The sequence below is a fragment of the Brassica oleracea genome, chromosome C6 (genome assembly GCF_000695525.1).
Source record: "Brassica oleracea var. oleracea cultivar TO1000 chromosome C6, BOL, whole genome shotgun sequence".
NCBI classification, from domain to species: domain Eukaryota; kingdom Viridiplantae; phylum Streptophyta; class Magnoliopsida; order Brassicales; family Brassicaceae; genus Brassica; species Brassica oleracea.
Window position 1 is genome coordinate 28559183 of NC_027753.1, and position 14462 is coordinate 28573644.

The 14462-nt window shown below is 33.8% G+C and overlaps 3 protein-coding genes across 6 annotated transcripts; all 3 read right to left on the reverse strand.

The window, feature by feature from the left end:
• Positions 1-5119: 5119 nt before the first annotated feature.
• Positions 5120-7494, reverse strand: LOC106298406 (protein NRT1/ PTR FAMILY 5.14-like). Its single transcript, XM_013734521.1, has 4 exons — positions 7352-7494; positions 7066-7283; positions 6178-6704; positions 5120-5980 (listed from the first exon to the last, which is right to left on the reverse strand). Exons 1-4 carry the CDS (start codon positions 7470-7472, stop codon positions 5158-5160), a joined length of 1689 nt encoding a protein of 562 aa, XP_013589975.1. The 5' UTR covers positions 7473-7494; the 3' UTR covers positions 5120-5157.
• A 1605-nt stretch (positions 7495-9099) lies between these two features.
• On the reverse strand, positions 9100-11165 carry LOC106298384 (transcription factor IIIA-like). The gene is made up of 6 exons (XM_013734495.1): positions 10980-11165; positions 10753-10896; positions 10019-10343; positions 9703-9941; positions 9474-9617; positions 9100-9392 (listed from the first exon to the last, which is right to left on the reverse strand). The coding sequence occupies exons 1-6, from the start codon at positions 11112-11114 to the stop codon at positions 9252-9254; spliced, it is 1128 nt and encodes a 375-aa protein (XP_013589949.1). The 5' UTR covers positions 11115-11165; the 3' UTR covers positions 9100-9251.
• An 834-nt stretch (positions 11166-11999) lies between these two features.
• On the reverse strand, positions 12000-13286 carry LOC106299302. Of its 4 annotated transcripts, none has more exons than XM_013735412.1 (4): positions 13119-13286; positions 12868-12935; positions 12590-12798; positions 12000-12442 (listed from the first exon to the last, which is right to left on the reverse strand). In XM_013735412.1, the coding sequence occupies exons 3-4, from the start codon at positions 12592-12594 to the stop codon at positions 12115-12117; spliced, it is 333 nt and encodes a 110-aa protein (XP_013590866.1). In that variant the 5' UTR covers positions 12595-12798; positions 12868-12935; positions 13119-13286; the 3' UTR covers positions 12000-12114. The 4 variants fall into 4 exon arrangements, 3 of the variants coding, with proteins under 3 accessions (XP_013590866.1, XP_013590869.1, XP_013590867.1); XM_013735415.1 differs by having other exon boundaries at positions 13079-13286; XM_013735413.1 differs by having other exon boundaries at positions 13015-13286.
• Positions 13287-14462: the final 1176 nt, after the last annotated feature.

A 14462-nucleotide genomic window follows, 5' to 3' on the forward strand; every position in this document is an offset into this window, starting at 1 on the left:
TCTATTTAATGTCTAGATCTACAAAACTCGATAAGTATATAAACTCTTCTATGGAATAGAGAATCGATTTTTGTCTAAAGCTTTTGAGTTAAACTGTTTGTTCTTTGTCTAGAACTTGTCTTGTTTCTTGGTGAGTCATATCCAAGCAAACATCTCTCAAACTCGTTGGTCTTGTGAGTCATATCAAGCAACGACGAGAGATCCTTCACTTGGTGGTCTTGTGAGTCATATCAAGCACCATTTGGAGTCGGGAATATCGAAGGCCTCTTCAATCCAACTAGTTCTCCATTCAGAGTTCATATCCAGATCTGATCCATTCGAGTGAACCGATCTTAGGGTCCTTCACTTCCTCTCTACATCTTCCTCATCCTTATGTGTGCGGAGTGGCTCTGGAACGAGATTTTGTCTCCACATCTCCTGTAAGCTTGTTCTTTCTAACCATCTAAAAAATATATTTAATTTTCATTATTAACCATCTGATCGAAAAGAAAAATATAAATATATTATTAATTAACATTTAAAAATCATCATCTTATATTATCAACAATCTCCATGAACCTATCTACAAATTCCCTACACTAACTACCTAATCAACACTAATTATCCTAAACTAACCACCTAAACTAAACTAAAGAGGAAGTAGAGAGGAGTACCTTGCTAGGAGGAAGAGATGAAGTGACTACGAAATGAGAAGTGAGATGGTTCGGGTATATATAGGGAATTATATTTCGTCGTAAAATCCTCGTGAAATTACGAGGAAGTAACAAGGCCCGTTTTTTTTGTCGTAAAGACCACATAAATTTACGAGAAAATAAAAAGGTCCGTGTTTTTTTTTTACGAAGAAGTAGCAAGACCTGTGTTTTCTTTTATGAGGTATATATGTAAATCCCTAAAACCCAAAATCCCAAACCCTAAAGCCCAAACCTCCAATTGCCTTACACAAAATCAAATTATATAATTTAATTTTCATGATTAAACAAACTAATAATATGCATTTTTAATTTTTGTCGTAAAGTGCACGTAAATTTACGAAAAGGCCCGCATTTTTTTATGAGTAGTTTACGATGAAGTGTATTTAAATTTCATCGTAAAGACCTCGTTAATTAACGAGAAAATAACAAGGTCCATGATTTTTTACGAGGAATATATGTAAATCCCTAAAACCCGAAACCCCAAACCCCCAATTGCCTAACACAAAATCAAATTATATAATTTAATTTTCATGATTAAACAAACTAAACACAAGCATTTTTAATTTTCGTCGTAAAGTCAACGTAAATTTACGAGGAAATAACAAGGTTCGCGTTTTTTTTTACGAGTAGTTTACGATAAAATGTTTTTAAATTTTGTCGTTAAAACCTCGTTAATTTACGAGAAAATAACAAGGCCTGTGTTTTTTTACGAGGATTTACGAGGAATATATGGAAATCCCTAAAACCCGAAACTCCAAACCTCAAACCCCCAATTGTCTTACAAAAAATCAAATTATATAATTTAATTTTCATGATTAAACAAACTAAACACATGCATTTTTAATTTGCGTCGTAAAGTCCACGTAAATTTACGAAGAAATAACAAGAACCATGTTTTTTTAAGAGTAGTTTACGACGAAGTGTTTTTAAGTTTCGTCGTAATGACCTCGTTAATTTACGAGGAAATAACAAGGTCTGTGCTTTTTACGAAGATTTTACAAGGAATATATGTAAATCCCTAAACCCGAAACCCAAAGACCAAAACCCTAAACCCCAAACCCCCAATTGCCTTACACAAAATCAAATTATATAATTTAATTTTTATGATTAAACAAACTAAACACATGCATTTTTAATTTTCGTCATACATTCCATGTAAACTTACGTGGAAATAACAAGGTCCACGTTTTCTTTTTACGAGTAGGTTTACGACAAAGTGTTTTTAAATTTCGTCGTAAAGACTTTGTTAATTTACGAGTAAATAACAAGGCCCGTGTTTTTTTTTACGAGGATTTTACGAGGAAGATATGTAAATCCCTATAAACCGAAACTCCAAAACCCCAAACCCCAAGTTCCTTAACTTATAATTTCAATCTCTTCTTTCCAAACCCCAAACCCCCAATTGCCTTACACAAAATCAAATTATATAATTTAATTTTCATGATTAAATAAACTAAACACATGCATTAAGTCTGAAGTAAATCATATTAAAAAAATTACATCATTATTCGGATACATAATTGACATTCTCGTCATCACTGGAAATATCATTATTTTCATTAAACTCGTCTTCAACAGCTTTGTCCATGGTATTGCCGGAAAGATCTTCGTACTCACGATTATGCGGATCAATGAAAAGGATGTCATCAGTTTGTTGTTCAGGTTCATCGACTTCATTGATGTGTTCTTCTTGTAAAGGTTGTTCTTCTCCACCGATTATTCATCCACGAGGTGTAACTTTGATAACGGCTAACCAATTTATTCTTGATTCTCTCATCCGAGGGTATGGAAGGAAATATAGTTAGCTAACCGAAATAAAAACCGTGTTTACAAGTAAAAAGTTGATGCACTTGAGATATCGACGCTAAATAGATGTAAAATATTTTATCGTAAAGTCCTCGTTATATTTACGTCTACTTTACGACGAAAACTTGTTTCCTCGTAAAAACCACGTTAAATTGCATCATTTTTACGATGAAACTTTATTGTCATTATTTTACGACGAAATTACGTTGATTTGTTTTTTCCTCGTAAGATACTCGTAAAGACGACGTAATTTTACGAGGACTTTTTTTCTTCGTTATTTTTTGTCGTTAAAATTGTGTTTTCTTGTGGTGATTTGCTTTTGTTTGTTGATAAGTCTGAAGTAATTTTGTAATTTGTATGTATGGTATATACAAAATTAATTATATTTATTTTTCCATCTTAATTAGACATATGATTTCAAATACAATATTTATATTAGTTTAAGTATTCATTTTGGTATGTTGAGTTGCATCTATTTTTTTAAAAAATGGCTATAATTTGTTTTAGTTAGGGTAACTTTTTCTTATTAGTAGGTGGTTCAGTTTATCCTATTATATTTGTAAATTTATTTTATAAATATTTTTAGTTTGATATATCTTGTTTAAAAAAATATTAAATCAGATATGCATTAAAAACATAACTTATAATGTTTTAAAATTCAAGCACATATATGAATATATATAATAGAGAAATCATAATAACAGGTTGATTTGATTGTTTATATTTTGATTGGTTTCATTATTTATCTGCCCTGTTTATCTTGGGTATATTGGGTTATAACAATTTTTTTAAAAATGAATCATATTTTTTGGCTATAGTTAGACTAAAATAAGAATAATCTTGTTAATCAGATTTTGTTTAGGTTTTCCTTAGATTGATAAATATATTTATGTATAATTTGATATATGTTGTTTACGATAAAATGGAGTAGAAGTATATATTTTAAAATTTATTGATACTTATTTTTTTATGATTTTGGATAAATATAAATAAATAAAAAATTTGTTTATATATAAAATATCTTTCTATATTTTATAAATATTTACTTGTATTATTTATGTGCTATTGTTAAAAAGGAAATTTAAGTTAAAAGTTAATTAAATTGCAATTTAAAAGGAAATAAAATAATTATCACTGATGGTATTTAGGAATAATTTTTAGTTTATTAAGATTTTCTATGTAGTTAATTTTTGTGAAATATATGATATTAGATGATGTGTTTATTTTTAAAAATCATTTTCTTATTAAGATTTGATAAAATATTATAATTTTTCAATTTGTTTTGTAAAGTTGTGGTTTATATATACAAGTCAATATTTTTAAAGTAATATTCTAAATATTTTTTAGGTTTTTTTGTAAAAAGATAAAAGGTAATAAAATTTAAAATTGTTTACATATAAAAATCTATAAATGTATATTTTATAAATTTTCCTTTTTCTTGTTTTTGTGTTTTTCCAAAAAGGAAAATTTAGTTAAAAATATTATTTAATTTTATTTAGAAGAAGGAAATACAAATAGTTGTTCTTAATGGTAATATTATATTTTCAGCTCATCAAAGATCTATGTAATCAACCACCGTGAGAGTTAATTTGAGAACGACGCACCATGAATTGACTTTCCAGTAATGTCGTAGAGATAATTTGATTTCTAAATTAATTAATAAACTATATATTAATTATTTAGTAGTAATTGTTTTAATCACCGGTCTGGCAAGTTGCACGTGATGAATAAGGTAACAATGCAAGTTGCATGTGATGAATAAGGTAACAATTGTCAGTTTACTAGTTAACTCGTCCAGCGTGTGAGTTTTTTAAAAAAATTTACTGATATTCATCAGAGGTCGATGGAAAATTATTAATGAATCAGAAAAGTTTTTTTTTTTTAATAATAAAGACTTACAGAATTCACGCTGGGCACTTGGGCAGGTGGAGAAATATAATCGAGGAAGGTCCTCACATCATCTGAACCTGACAAGCTTGACTATGCCAACGAGATTCACGATGAAAAAAAAAGACCGAATCAATTGTATTAGAAGGTATTGTAATTTGTTACAGGTTACGGCAAACAAAATAAAGAAAACACATTAAGTCGCCATAAAAATTGACACACATCTTAATGTTTATATGATACATTAAATATTTTAGCACATAATGAATAAGTTATATTCAACATCGGAGATAAATATCATTTTTGTTTAGGGTTAGTAGTTAGTAACAAATAAAATAAATTTAGACTAATTTCTTTACGCCATTTGCTAAATTTCTTAACCATTTAAATTTCAACGGTGTGGTCACACCGGTGGAGTGAGACCGGTCAAAGATTAAATGATCAGATGATCTAGTAACTGAATGACAAAGCTACTTCACTTATACCCATCCCTGTGTCATTTTATATGAAGCATTATTAGGAAATTAGTCATTATTCATAAAAGTCAAGGTTTAAGAAGTCCAGACATGAGACCTTGGTATCAAGAAAACATAAAATGTTTGCTTGCGTTAAACGTTTGTATTCTACCAAAATATATTATGGAAACAGTGAAAAATATCTTTTATCTTTGTGTGTTTGAAACAAACAAGACCTAATTTAACAACATAAGATTGTGAACAAACAGTATGAATCTCATATCACATCGTCATCTTCTACCAAGAAATCTGTAAGACTAGACTCCATCCACCCGACGATAGACATATGACTTAGAAACAAACAAGAACACAGAGAACCCCAAGGCGCTAATAACAGCAAGTAGCCAATAGAAGTAATCGAGATGTGCTTTGTTAAGGTTACTATTAAACCAGCTGTTTCCAGCATCTCCTCCAGTAACCAAATCAATCACAGACACGAGCAAGCTACTCAATAAGCTTCCCACGCCCAATGCACTTAAGTAAAGCGCTAGACCGATGCTTCTCAGCTCTGGTGGGACTTGGCTGTAGAAAAACTCTTGCATTCCCACTAATGTAAGTACGTCAGCCAATCCCAGCATCAAGTACTGGGGGACTAACCACCATATAGACATCGGAACCGTTGTTCCCGGTTGGTCGATAAGACCGTATTCTTTTGCTGTCTGGATCCGTTTTGACTCAACCAGAGCAGCAACCACCATAGTGAAAGTTGCTAGTACCATTCCGGCTCCAATTCTTTTTAGCGTTGTGATGCCACAAGGATCTTTGGTTATAGACCTGGCGAATGGGACCAAAACACGGTCATAGATGGGGACAAAGAGGACTATTGCTATGCCGATAAGGACCTGAAGAGAAGCAGAGGGGATCTTCACACCAGGGAAGATTGCTCTTTCTAGTGTTGCACCTTGCTTTGTGAAGAAAGTCATGTATTGAGCGTAGGGGAGAGCGTAGCCGAGAGTTGTAAGCCATACTGGTATAAGCCTGACAAGAGCTGTGGCATCTTCAACATCACCAACACTAACACTACATACATTGTCCTCTTCAGTGGATGCATGTGGGGTAAGCAAGGCTTTCCTTAGAAACCTGTAACAAAGATAGTGAATAATCTCAAAATCATTCAACAAGACTTTATGTGGTTTCATCTTTTTGCCAGGAATCCAAGCATTGTCCCTCCCAATGAGAATGGAACCCGAGTGGCGGAATGCCTACTAGACACTCCTTTACCACTAGGTCAACAGTTTGTTGGTTCAACGAGACTTAAAGTTAAATAGACTTTATACCTCAGCTTCTCTGGAGATCCATGAGATGGGTTTTCCTCCAGCTCAGTCTGAACTTGACTCAATCTTCGATTCTTGAATGCTCGAAAGAAGACTCTACCTATCCTGGTAAAAGGGTTGTTTTCCTTTTCATGTCTACTTTTACTGTACCTGTAACTTCTTCTCCCTACCACAAACAAAACAAGAGAGATCACCATGAACACACAAGGTATACCAAACCCGAGTGCCCAGCCGACAGCTTCCTGAATGTAGACAACAACTACAATGGCCAAGCAGATCCCTGCAGACATACTAAGGTACCACCAGTTAAAGAATGAGCTTCTGTCACGTTGCTCTCGCGGGTCTTTCTCATCGAACTGATCTGCTCCAAAGGCCTGAACGCAAGGCTTGTGCCCACTTTGTCCAATGGCCACCAGATACAGAGAGAAGAAGAAGAGTACATTGAGCAAAGAAGAAGGTGAAGCAGAGACCACTTCCTTATTCTCACTGATAGGAACCAAAAGTGCAGACAAAGTCAAAAGTGCCATCCCCTGACATCAAATCCACACTATTTCAAGTCAAATTCTACTTTTCAACTTTTCATAACAATAACATATTACCACATATAGTTTTTTTCTTTGAATAATTACAAGGTTCTGAACCTGAAGGTCCGTACATCTCAAATAATATTAAATTAACTCTCCTTGCAAAAGGTGAATGACGACAGTTAGTTTAACAAAGTATAAACTTCATACCATCCCCTGGCATAAAATCCACACTAGTTCAAGTCATTGTCTACTTTTCAACTTTTCATAACAGACAGTTAGTTAAACAAAGCATTAAACTTCATAACATGTCCTAACCTCAAACCAAGATTGAAACTCAAAGCAAAGAGACAAGAAGGAGACCAACCAGTACGTAAATAAGAGACGCGATGATAATGGTTCGGTACCGACCGAGAAAAGCGTCGGCGACAAAAGCTCCAAGAACAGGAAGAAGAGAGGAGATTCCCGTCCACGCGTTGACATTAGCGGCGGCAACCGCCGTAGATTGGCCAAGTGGTCCAGTCAAGTAGCTGATAAGGTTTGATGCGATCCCATAATAAGCGAATCTCTCCGCAACCTCCACACCTGCAAAGATACTAAGAGATTCATAAGCACGGGTAAAGTATCAGAAACTGAGTAGCTTGTGATCTCACCGATTATGAACCATGCGGCAGTCCATCTACCGGTGTTTGATCTGTCGGCGACAAGCCCGTCGTGGTCAACGGCGTCCATCACGTGTTCTTCTAGAAGAGGTGTTTCTGCGGTTGTGGCCATTTCGTTAATGAAGGAGAAAATAACAAACGGCAAGTTTTGTCTAGTTGCATCTCTAATCTCGTTCTTAAGCTAATCTTGTTGACTTTTTTTTATGTTTTGTCGGTCTAATTTTGTTGATTAGGAAAGTAATTAGTAATTCTTGTCAGAGTGATTTCTTCTTGGAAGTACAAGTACGTAAGGTTTACAAGAATCCTACACGTCATGGAGACTTTGACGCCCCTTGTCCACATCATCAGATCCATGTGAGTCAGGAATCATAAACAAAAACTCTCCATAAAGAGTAACAAACAAAAAACAAAGATTTACCGATTGGTATTTTAGGTCAAAATTCCGGTTTAGATTTCAGGGCTCAATCAAGATTCATTTGAATTTTATTTATATTCGCATTAGATTTGATTAGTAAATACTTCAAAACCGGATAAAGATTCATTTTGGATCTAAACTTATTTCTGATTTGATTAGTAATATTTCGGATTTAGTTATTTTAGATACTTTATCAAATTATTTTGTTTGTTTATTTAATTAATTTTAAAATATTAATTCAGAAATTTGGGTTTTTTCGAATTTCTTGATTTTTACAAAATTTTAGATTCTTCAATTTTAAATACAAAAAAAAATATTTTTTGGATATTTAGATTTAAAAAAAAAAAATCTTCATTGCTCAAATTTTACCACTTATTTAATAACCTTTCTTATTTTTAATAGGTTAGATGATTTATAGGTTTATAAATAAAAAATTGAAAATAAGAAAAAAACTAATTTGATTGTTATTTTGAGATTTTTAATGCAATTTTTGTAAATGCATGAAACAAAAAATTCGACATGCATTTTAATTGAATAGCAAATCACTTTGTCCGTATTATATAATTTTTAAACCATGTGCAGTATTAATATAAATATTTGGAATAAAATGAGAGAACTAAATTAAGAATATAAAGTTAAATATACATATGTTCGGTTATTCAGAAATCTATTCGGGTTTAGTTGTTACCCATTCGGGTTAAGATATTCAATCTCTGCTAACTCAATATCCATTCGGGTATTTTGCCACTTCTATTCATATTTTGGTTCAAGATTTCTGGATCGGATTCACACTATTCAATCTCAAACTAGATTCTGAGTGTACCATGTGCAGGCGGACAAAAGACTCTCTCTCATCTCCATGTGTGTCTGCCCTTCTTTTTATTTTTTTTTGTTTGTTCGGAATAACAATTTACGAAGTTCCAACTACCTTTAAAGGACGTCTCTACACTTATGTATCCATAAATGTTTGTATGGAACAACACATCAATCGACTTCAATTCTCAACTCTAAAACATTGATGATATCGTTAGAACTTAAAATTTAAGGACCCCATTATGAAACTTTGCAAATAACCAGAAGCTATAGCTGAAACTTTGTGACTGAAAAGCTTCTTAAAAAGCTCGTATACAGTATACGTATGGATAACTACAGGCTTATGGTAAAACCTCTCTTTACTCCTGTAAGCTGTAACTAACTTAATTCACCCTCTCCCTGTTTTCATCTCTAAGCAATAGAGATTACAATCGATTGCAAGGAATCGTACCACCTATTATAATGAGACATGGCCACATTTTGTATGTAGTAGTAGCAATGCCTTCCGGAGTAAAATTTAAACAAGCTCTTCAAGGTTGGGTTTAGAAAATATTACATTTTTACTATTACTATTGCCGTTATATATTTTCTTCTACACTAACAAAAACAAACAGACTCTACACATAATGAAACCATCTGCCTAGTGCCTCATACTTGTAAAAACTAACAAGTCTCTTGTTCTTCTGAATCAAACTGGGGAGGCATGACCCTCTTCCTTACAAGCATTTCTGCTGTAACTTGCTTTCTCTTTAGTCCACCTCTTGGTCTCGAGGTGAAATCCTCATCTGCTTCAACAAAATCACCCTGAAACCACCATTCAACTTCCATGTGAGATACAAGTCTCTTTAGAGTTTGTAACCAAGCCAAGTTGGGGATTGAACTTACGCAGGTATAGACGTGGGACCCGGAGTTCTCGTGGTTGTTTCTGACGTGTTTGTAAGCAAATCTCATGCCACAGCCTGGAAAGCCACATACAAAGGGTCGGATATCCTCGTGCACAGCTTTCAAGTGTTTCTGAAGATTAGAAGGCTGCAAAACCATAGTAAAATATATAATTAGTGGATGCTTATATGTTTTGGTCTAAAAATTTGTCTAGCTCTCGATGTTTCTTTACCTTTGAGAATGTGGAAGAGCAACCCTCAACTTCACACTTGAACTCTCCTGGTGATGATGAATCTTCGTCATGCGTCCGTAGATGTCTCTTGATGTTCTTCTTCAAATGCTTAGAACCACATATCTCACAGTTGACGTGCTGATGGGAAGATCTTATGTGTGCCTTTAGACATTCCTCGTTTGTAAAGTACTTCATACACCCAATCTCGGAACAAAAAGCCTCCACAGAGTCCAATTTCACTGCCAATGTAAATCCCATAAGTAACATTTGAGAGACTTTATAATTGGCAGATTCATATAATGACGTAGTGTCTTACCATGAGAATCCTCATGCTTCTGGAGCTGTGAAGGATACTTGAATGCCTTCCCACAACCAACTTCTTTGCAGACAAGCTTCTTCTCACCAGAAGAACATTCAGAGGGTTGAGAATCTCCACTGCCAGTATCATCCTTGTTACTATCGCCGTCAGTATGAAACTTCTTAACATGCTTACTGATATTGCCATGTATTGAGAATTCACTCTTGCAATTCTCCACTGGACACTTGAACAGCTTCCCTTTATGCGTAAGAAGATGTCTATTGAGATGATCTTTTCTCCTGTAACTCGCAGTACAGTCATCCACATAGCAGGTAAAAGGTCTCTGCACAACGAGAAAACAGTTAACCATTAGAAACATACCCCATGAAAAGACACCATAATCCAAAGCGCTAAAGAAACAAGCTAGTAAACATCATATCTCAGACCTTCAGCGTGATGGAGGCTTACTTGCTGGAGCTTCTCAGGAGGTCTCCCTACCTGATACTAGTCCATAACATGTAGCCTCGCATTTTGGAGTTCTCTCTTTTGGGATCCAATGCCTCACGCAATAACATAAGTTTTAAGACCATATGTTATTAAACCATAAAGGCCATTAATTTCCTGCAAAGGCACAAACTTTTAGCTTGTAATAAGACCAACACTCAAAACTAAGTAAACCCACAAGCGTCTTGTCTCTAATCTCCATTAGATAACGAAGCTACCACAAACAGAGTGAGAACACATCACTCTACCTCAAGAGAGTGGCTTTGCATATGCTGCTTCAAGTGAGCAGGTTTCTTAAACTCAGCACCACATTCATTACAAGTGTGTTTGCTAGAGATCTCTTCTTCTTCATCCTCACAAGCTTCCTCATTTCTTTCCTCTTCAACTTCCATCTAAACCAAACACGTATACACACGTTAAGTCTACACACCCATCATCGGTTTAGGTAAGCCTCAGAGAGAGATTCGAACCAAACCTTATGATGAGATTCGATGTGTGAAGTGATTAGATACTTCTTCGATCTGCTGATTCCGCAGTACTGGCACAGGTAGTTCCGTATGTCCTTGGTCTTCGTTGGATTGACGTCAACGTTAGCTCCCTCTTCCGACATATCTCTTTGATTGTCTCTACACAGTAACTAGGGTTATCACACGCCGCCAACGATAGAAGCTAGTGATAGGTGAGAAACAGTGTCTATTTATACTTCTAACGTAGAAAACATGGGCTTTCGTTATATAATGGGTTATATCATGGGCTCACAGGCCCATTGGGTCGATATTTTTTCAAAGAATGGCTAAATCAGACCACTGAGCTACGTGGCAAGATGTTGGACCTGAGTCACCGGTAAAGAATCACAGCGTCAGCGTCCAGAGTTCAAACTAATGTCAAATTGCAAGAGCATCATTATCTCAAATATCCATTTAAAGTCTTTTAGTTATTTTTTAATATTTTTAAACAATAAATGTGTATTAAGAGACTCCGCTAAAAAACCCGAATATTTATGTACTCCAATACAAGTCTTTTAACTAAAAGTTTTTAAAAAAAATTATTAAAAGGTTTGATGAGAATGGATTTTGACTTTGGTGAATAAAAGGTTTGATGAGAATGATAAAAGGTGAAAGTGGAACTTGTTTGGTGAATAAATTGTTTGTTGAGAATGGAAGTTGTTTGGTAAGAAGTTGAGATTATGACTGTAAATAAAATGTGAAGCAAATACATAATACAAAAGACAAACTAAAGCTGTAAGCAAGCAAAAATTATATAGAGAAGGTGAGAAGATACAAGATACAAACTGAAGCATACAAGATTTCTTTATATAGACATAAATAAAAGACACAAAGACTCAAATAATTCTGTGACACAAGATACAACAGCGACACGTAAAGCAACTTAAAATAACAATGAGTAAAGAACAATCCATAGGAAACACATATAATATATAACAATGAGTAAAGAACAATCCATAGGAAACACATATAATATATATGTAGCCAATCATTGCCAACAATGACAGATACAACAAACAACAAATGAACAAATCAAAAGAAACAGATCAAAAGACAACATTTGATACTGATATAGCTCTCAACAACACAAGAAGACACTAAACTTCAAACTTGGAAAAGCCATAGCCAATCCTTAGGATTCTCATCACTCTGCACCTTACCACTCCTCTTCACCGCAACACTTCTATCTCCACCACGCTTAACATAAGCGTAATACTTCAAGAAGAAAGCCAACACAAGCACAACCCAATCAAAACAAAAGATCACAACACAGAGCCCACCACCAAGCTTCAAGATCACAACCGCATCTTCCTCCCTCACATACGACTTGAGGCTCCCTAGGAAGTTGGCCGTGTTGGTGAAGATGAGGACGGAGACGGAGCCTTGGAATATAGCTGTGATCATGGTGGCGACCATTTGATCTTTTGCTAGTCTTGTTATATGAGTGATGATGAGTATTCAATATGTAAGTCAAATTCCAATTTTTCTTGCTCAATGAATCAATAAAAGATGCAGCCTCTGTGTCGGATTTAATAGATATAAAATATGTAAAGCTGCATGTTTAAGTTCAGTGTCTTACTTCATCAGTGAGCTGGCTGAATTCGATGCTTGGCATAGTAAATGTACTTCTTTAGGAACTTAATCGTCAAAGTTTTCTCATTTGTTTGGCCTCTTTTCTTCTTCTTCCCATGCAGCATTCGATTATACTTAACAAACTCTTCGCTTTCACCATCGTCCTCTCTCCCGTACGGCAAGTTCCCATCTGGTCCTGCTTCACCTATAGTTCCACTGAAAAGACATATATGTTTCAAGTCACTGATTGTGAAATGTTAGGTACACCAGAGATGTGTATGCTACCTCTATCGTTTCCTGAGGCACAAATGTCTCAAACCACCAGGCCACACGCAAAGCTGACCTCCACCAATCTGGTAAAAAAAAACAGAGCTTTAGATAATTCAATTGAAATCTTCATGTAACAAGCCAACACATAGTAGATGACTCAACTTTAGCTACAGAGAATGAATCGACACCAACACTAAACCGAAACAAGAAGATAGAAACTTCCAACCCTAGAATATGAGATAAGGAGACGAGTGAGAGAGATAAACCCAGAAGAGTGAGAATTGCGCAGAGAGATTGATTTCGTTGGAGACTTGATTGCAAGGGAAGGTGAGAGATGGTTGAATTCGAAGCAAAGTTTGCGATTCAGACTTGAATCGAGAGGGAATGAGGAAGAACAGAAGCAAACAACGAACGAAGACACTTCTCCTCTCTCCTCTAATTTGGTTACACGTGTCTCTAAGAACCGTACGTCTCTTGTGTTATTATGTATTTTTGATTTTGTTTTAAATCAAAACTAGCTTTTGACCCGCGCGCCCGCGCAGATGTTTGTTCTTCAAAATCATATATTTTAAACTTCTGAATATTCGATAAATTAAGTTGTTTATACTCATCAAGTTATTAGATTCATTTGTTTTTTAGGTTTGACATTGGTGTGTTTTGTTCAATGAGATATGTCTTCATTTACAAATTATGAGATTATGTTTTTCTTTTATTGTATTTTTATTTAGTTTATTTGGTAAATTAAACAATAAAGTATGATATAAAAAAACAGTAAAGTATTAGAGGTTTAAGTATACTTGTGGGGTTTATTAAACTATATTTAAATATTTTGTTTATAATTTGAATATAAAGTTCAAAATTTTTATTGAGTTTTTTAAACAAATACATTGTTTAGACAAACCAAAAAAATAATGAAACCAAGTTACAAAAACATTCAAAAAATAAGACGAATGTAAAACAAAAATAAGAACAGATTTTTTTCTTAAAAGAAATTTAGCAAACCTAATTAATGTTATTAAATTGGAACATTTTTTACTTAAAAGTCAGTACATCGTAATGGACATATTCCAATAATTCAAGTCATATGTGTATATTTAATAAATCTATTTTATTAAAATAGGAGTTAATTTATTTGACATAAAATATTTTATTTGACGTAAAATATTTTATTTTGAAAAAATTGATTTATTAATATAAAAACATACTATTTTTTTAGTTTATAAATAAACACATCAAAAACAGTTAATGTAATTAAAAATTACTAATTGTGAATATGTTATATAACATATTATTTTGATTAATTTAGTATCTAACCACAATATGAGCAACCAACAAATTATAAACAATTAAAATTTTTGATTTATCATAAATGTTATATACTACAAATCAAAAACAAACACCAATATGGATGTATGTATGTGGTATATACTGTTTTTAATGGCCTTTAACATATAATTTTACCTCATTTTAATCATGTAGATTGCATATTAGGTGTATATATTGCATTCCACATGCATAATTTCATAGAAAGGGATTAAACTGCACCCTTGAAAAGTTTGGGGCAAAATTGTGAGGTTATTCTTGTGAATTTAGTAGTATTGGTGGTAAAT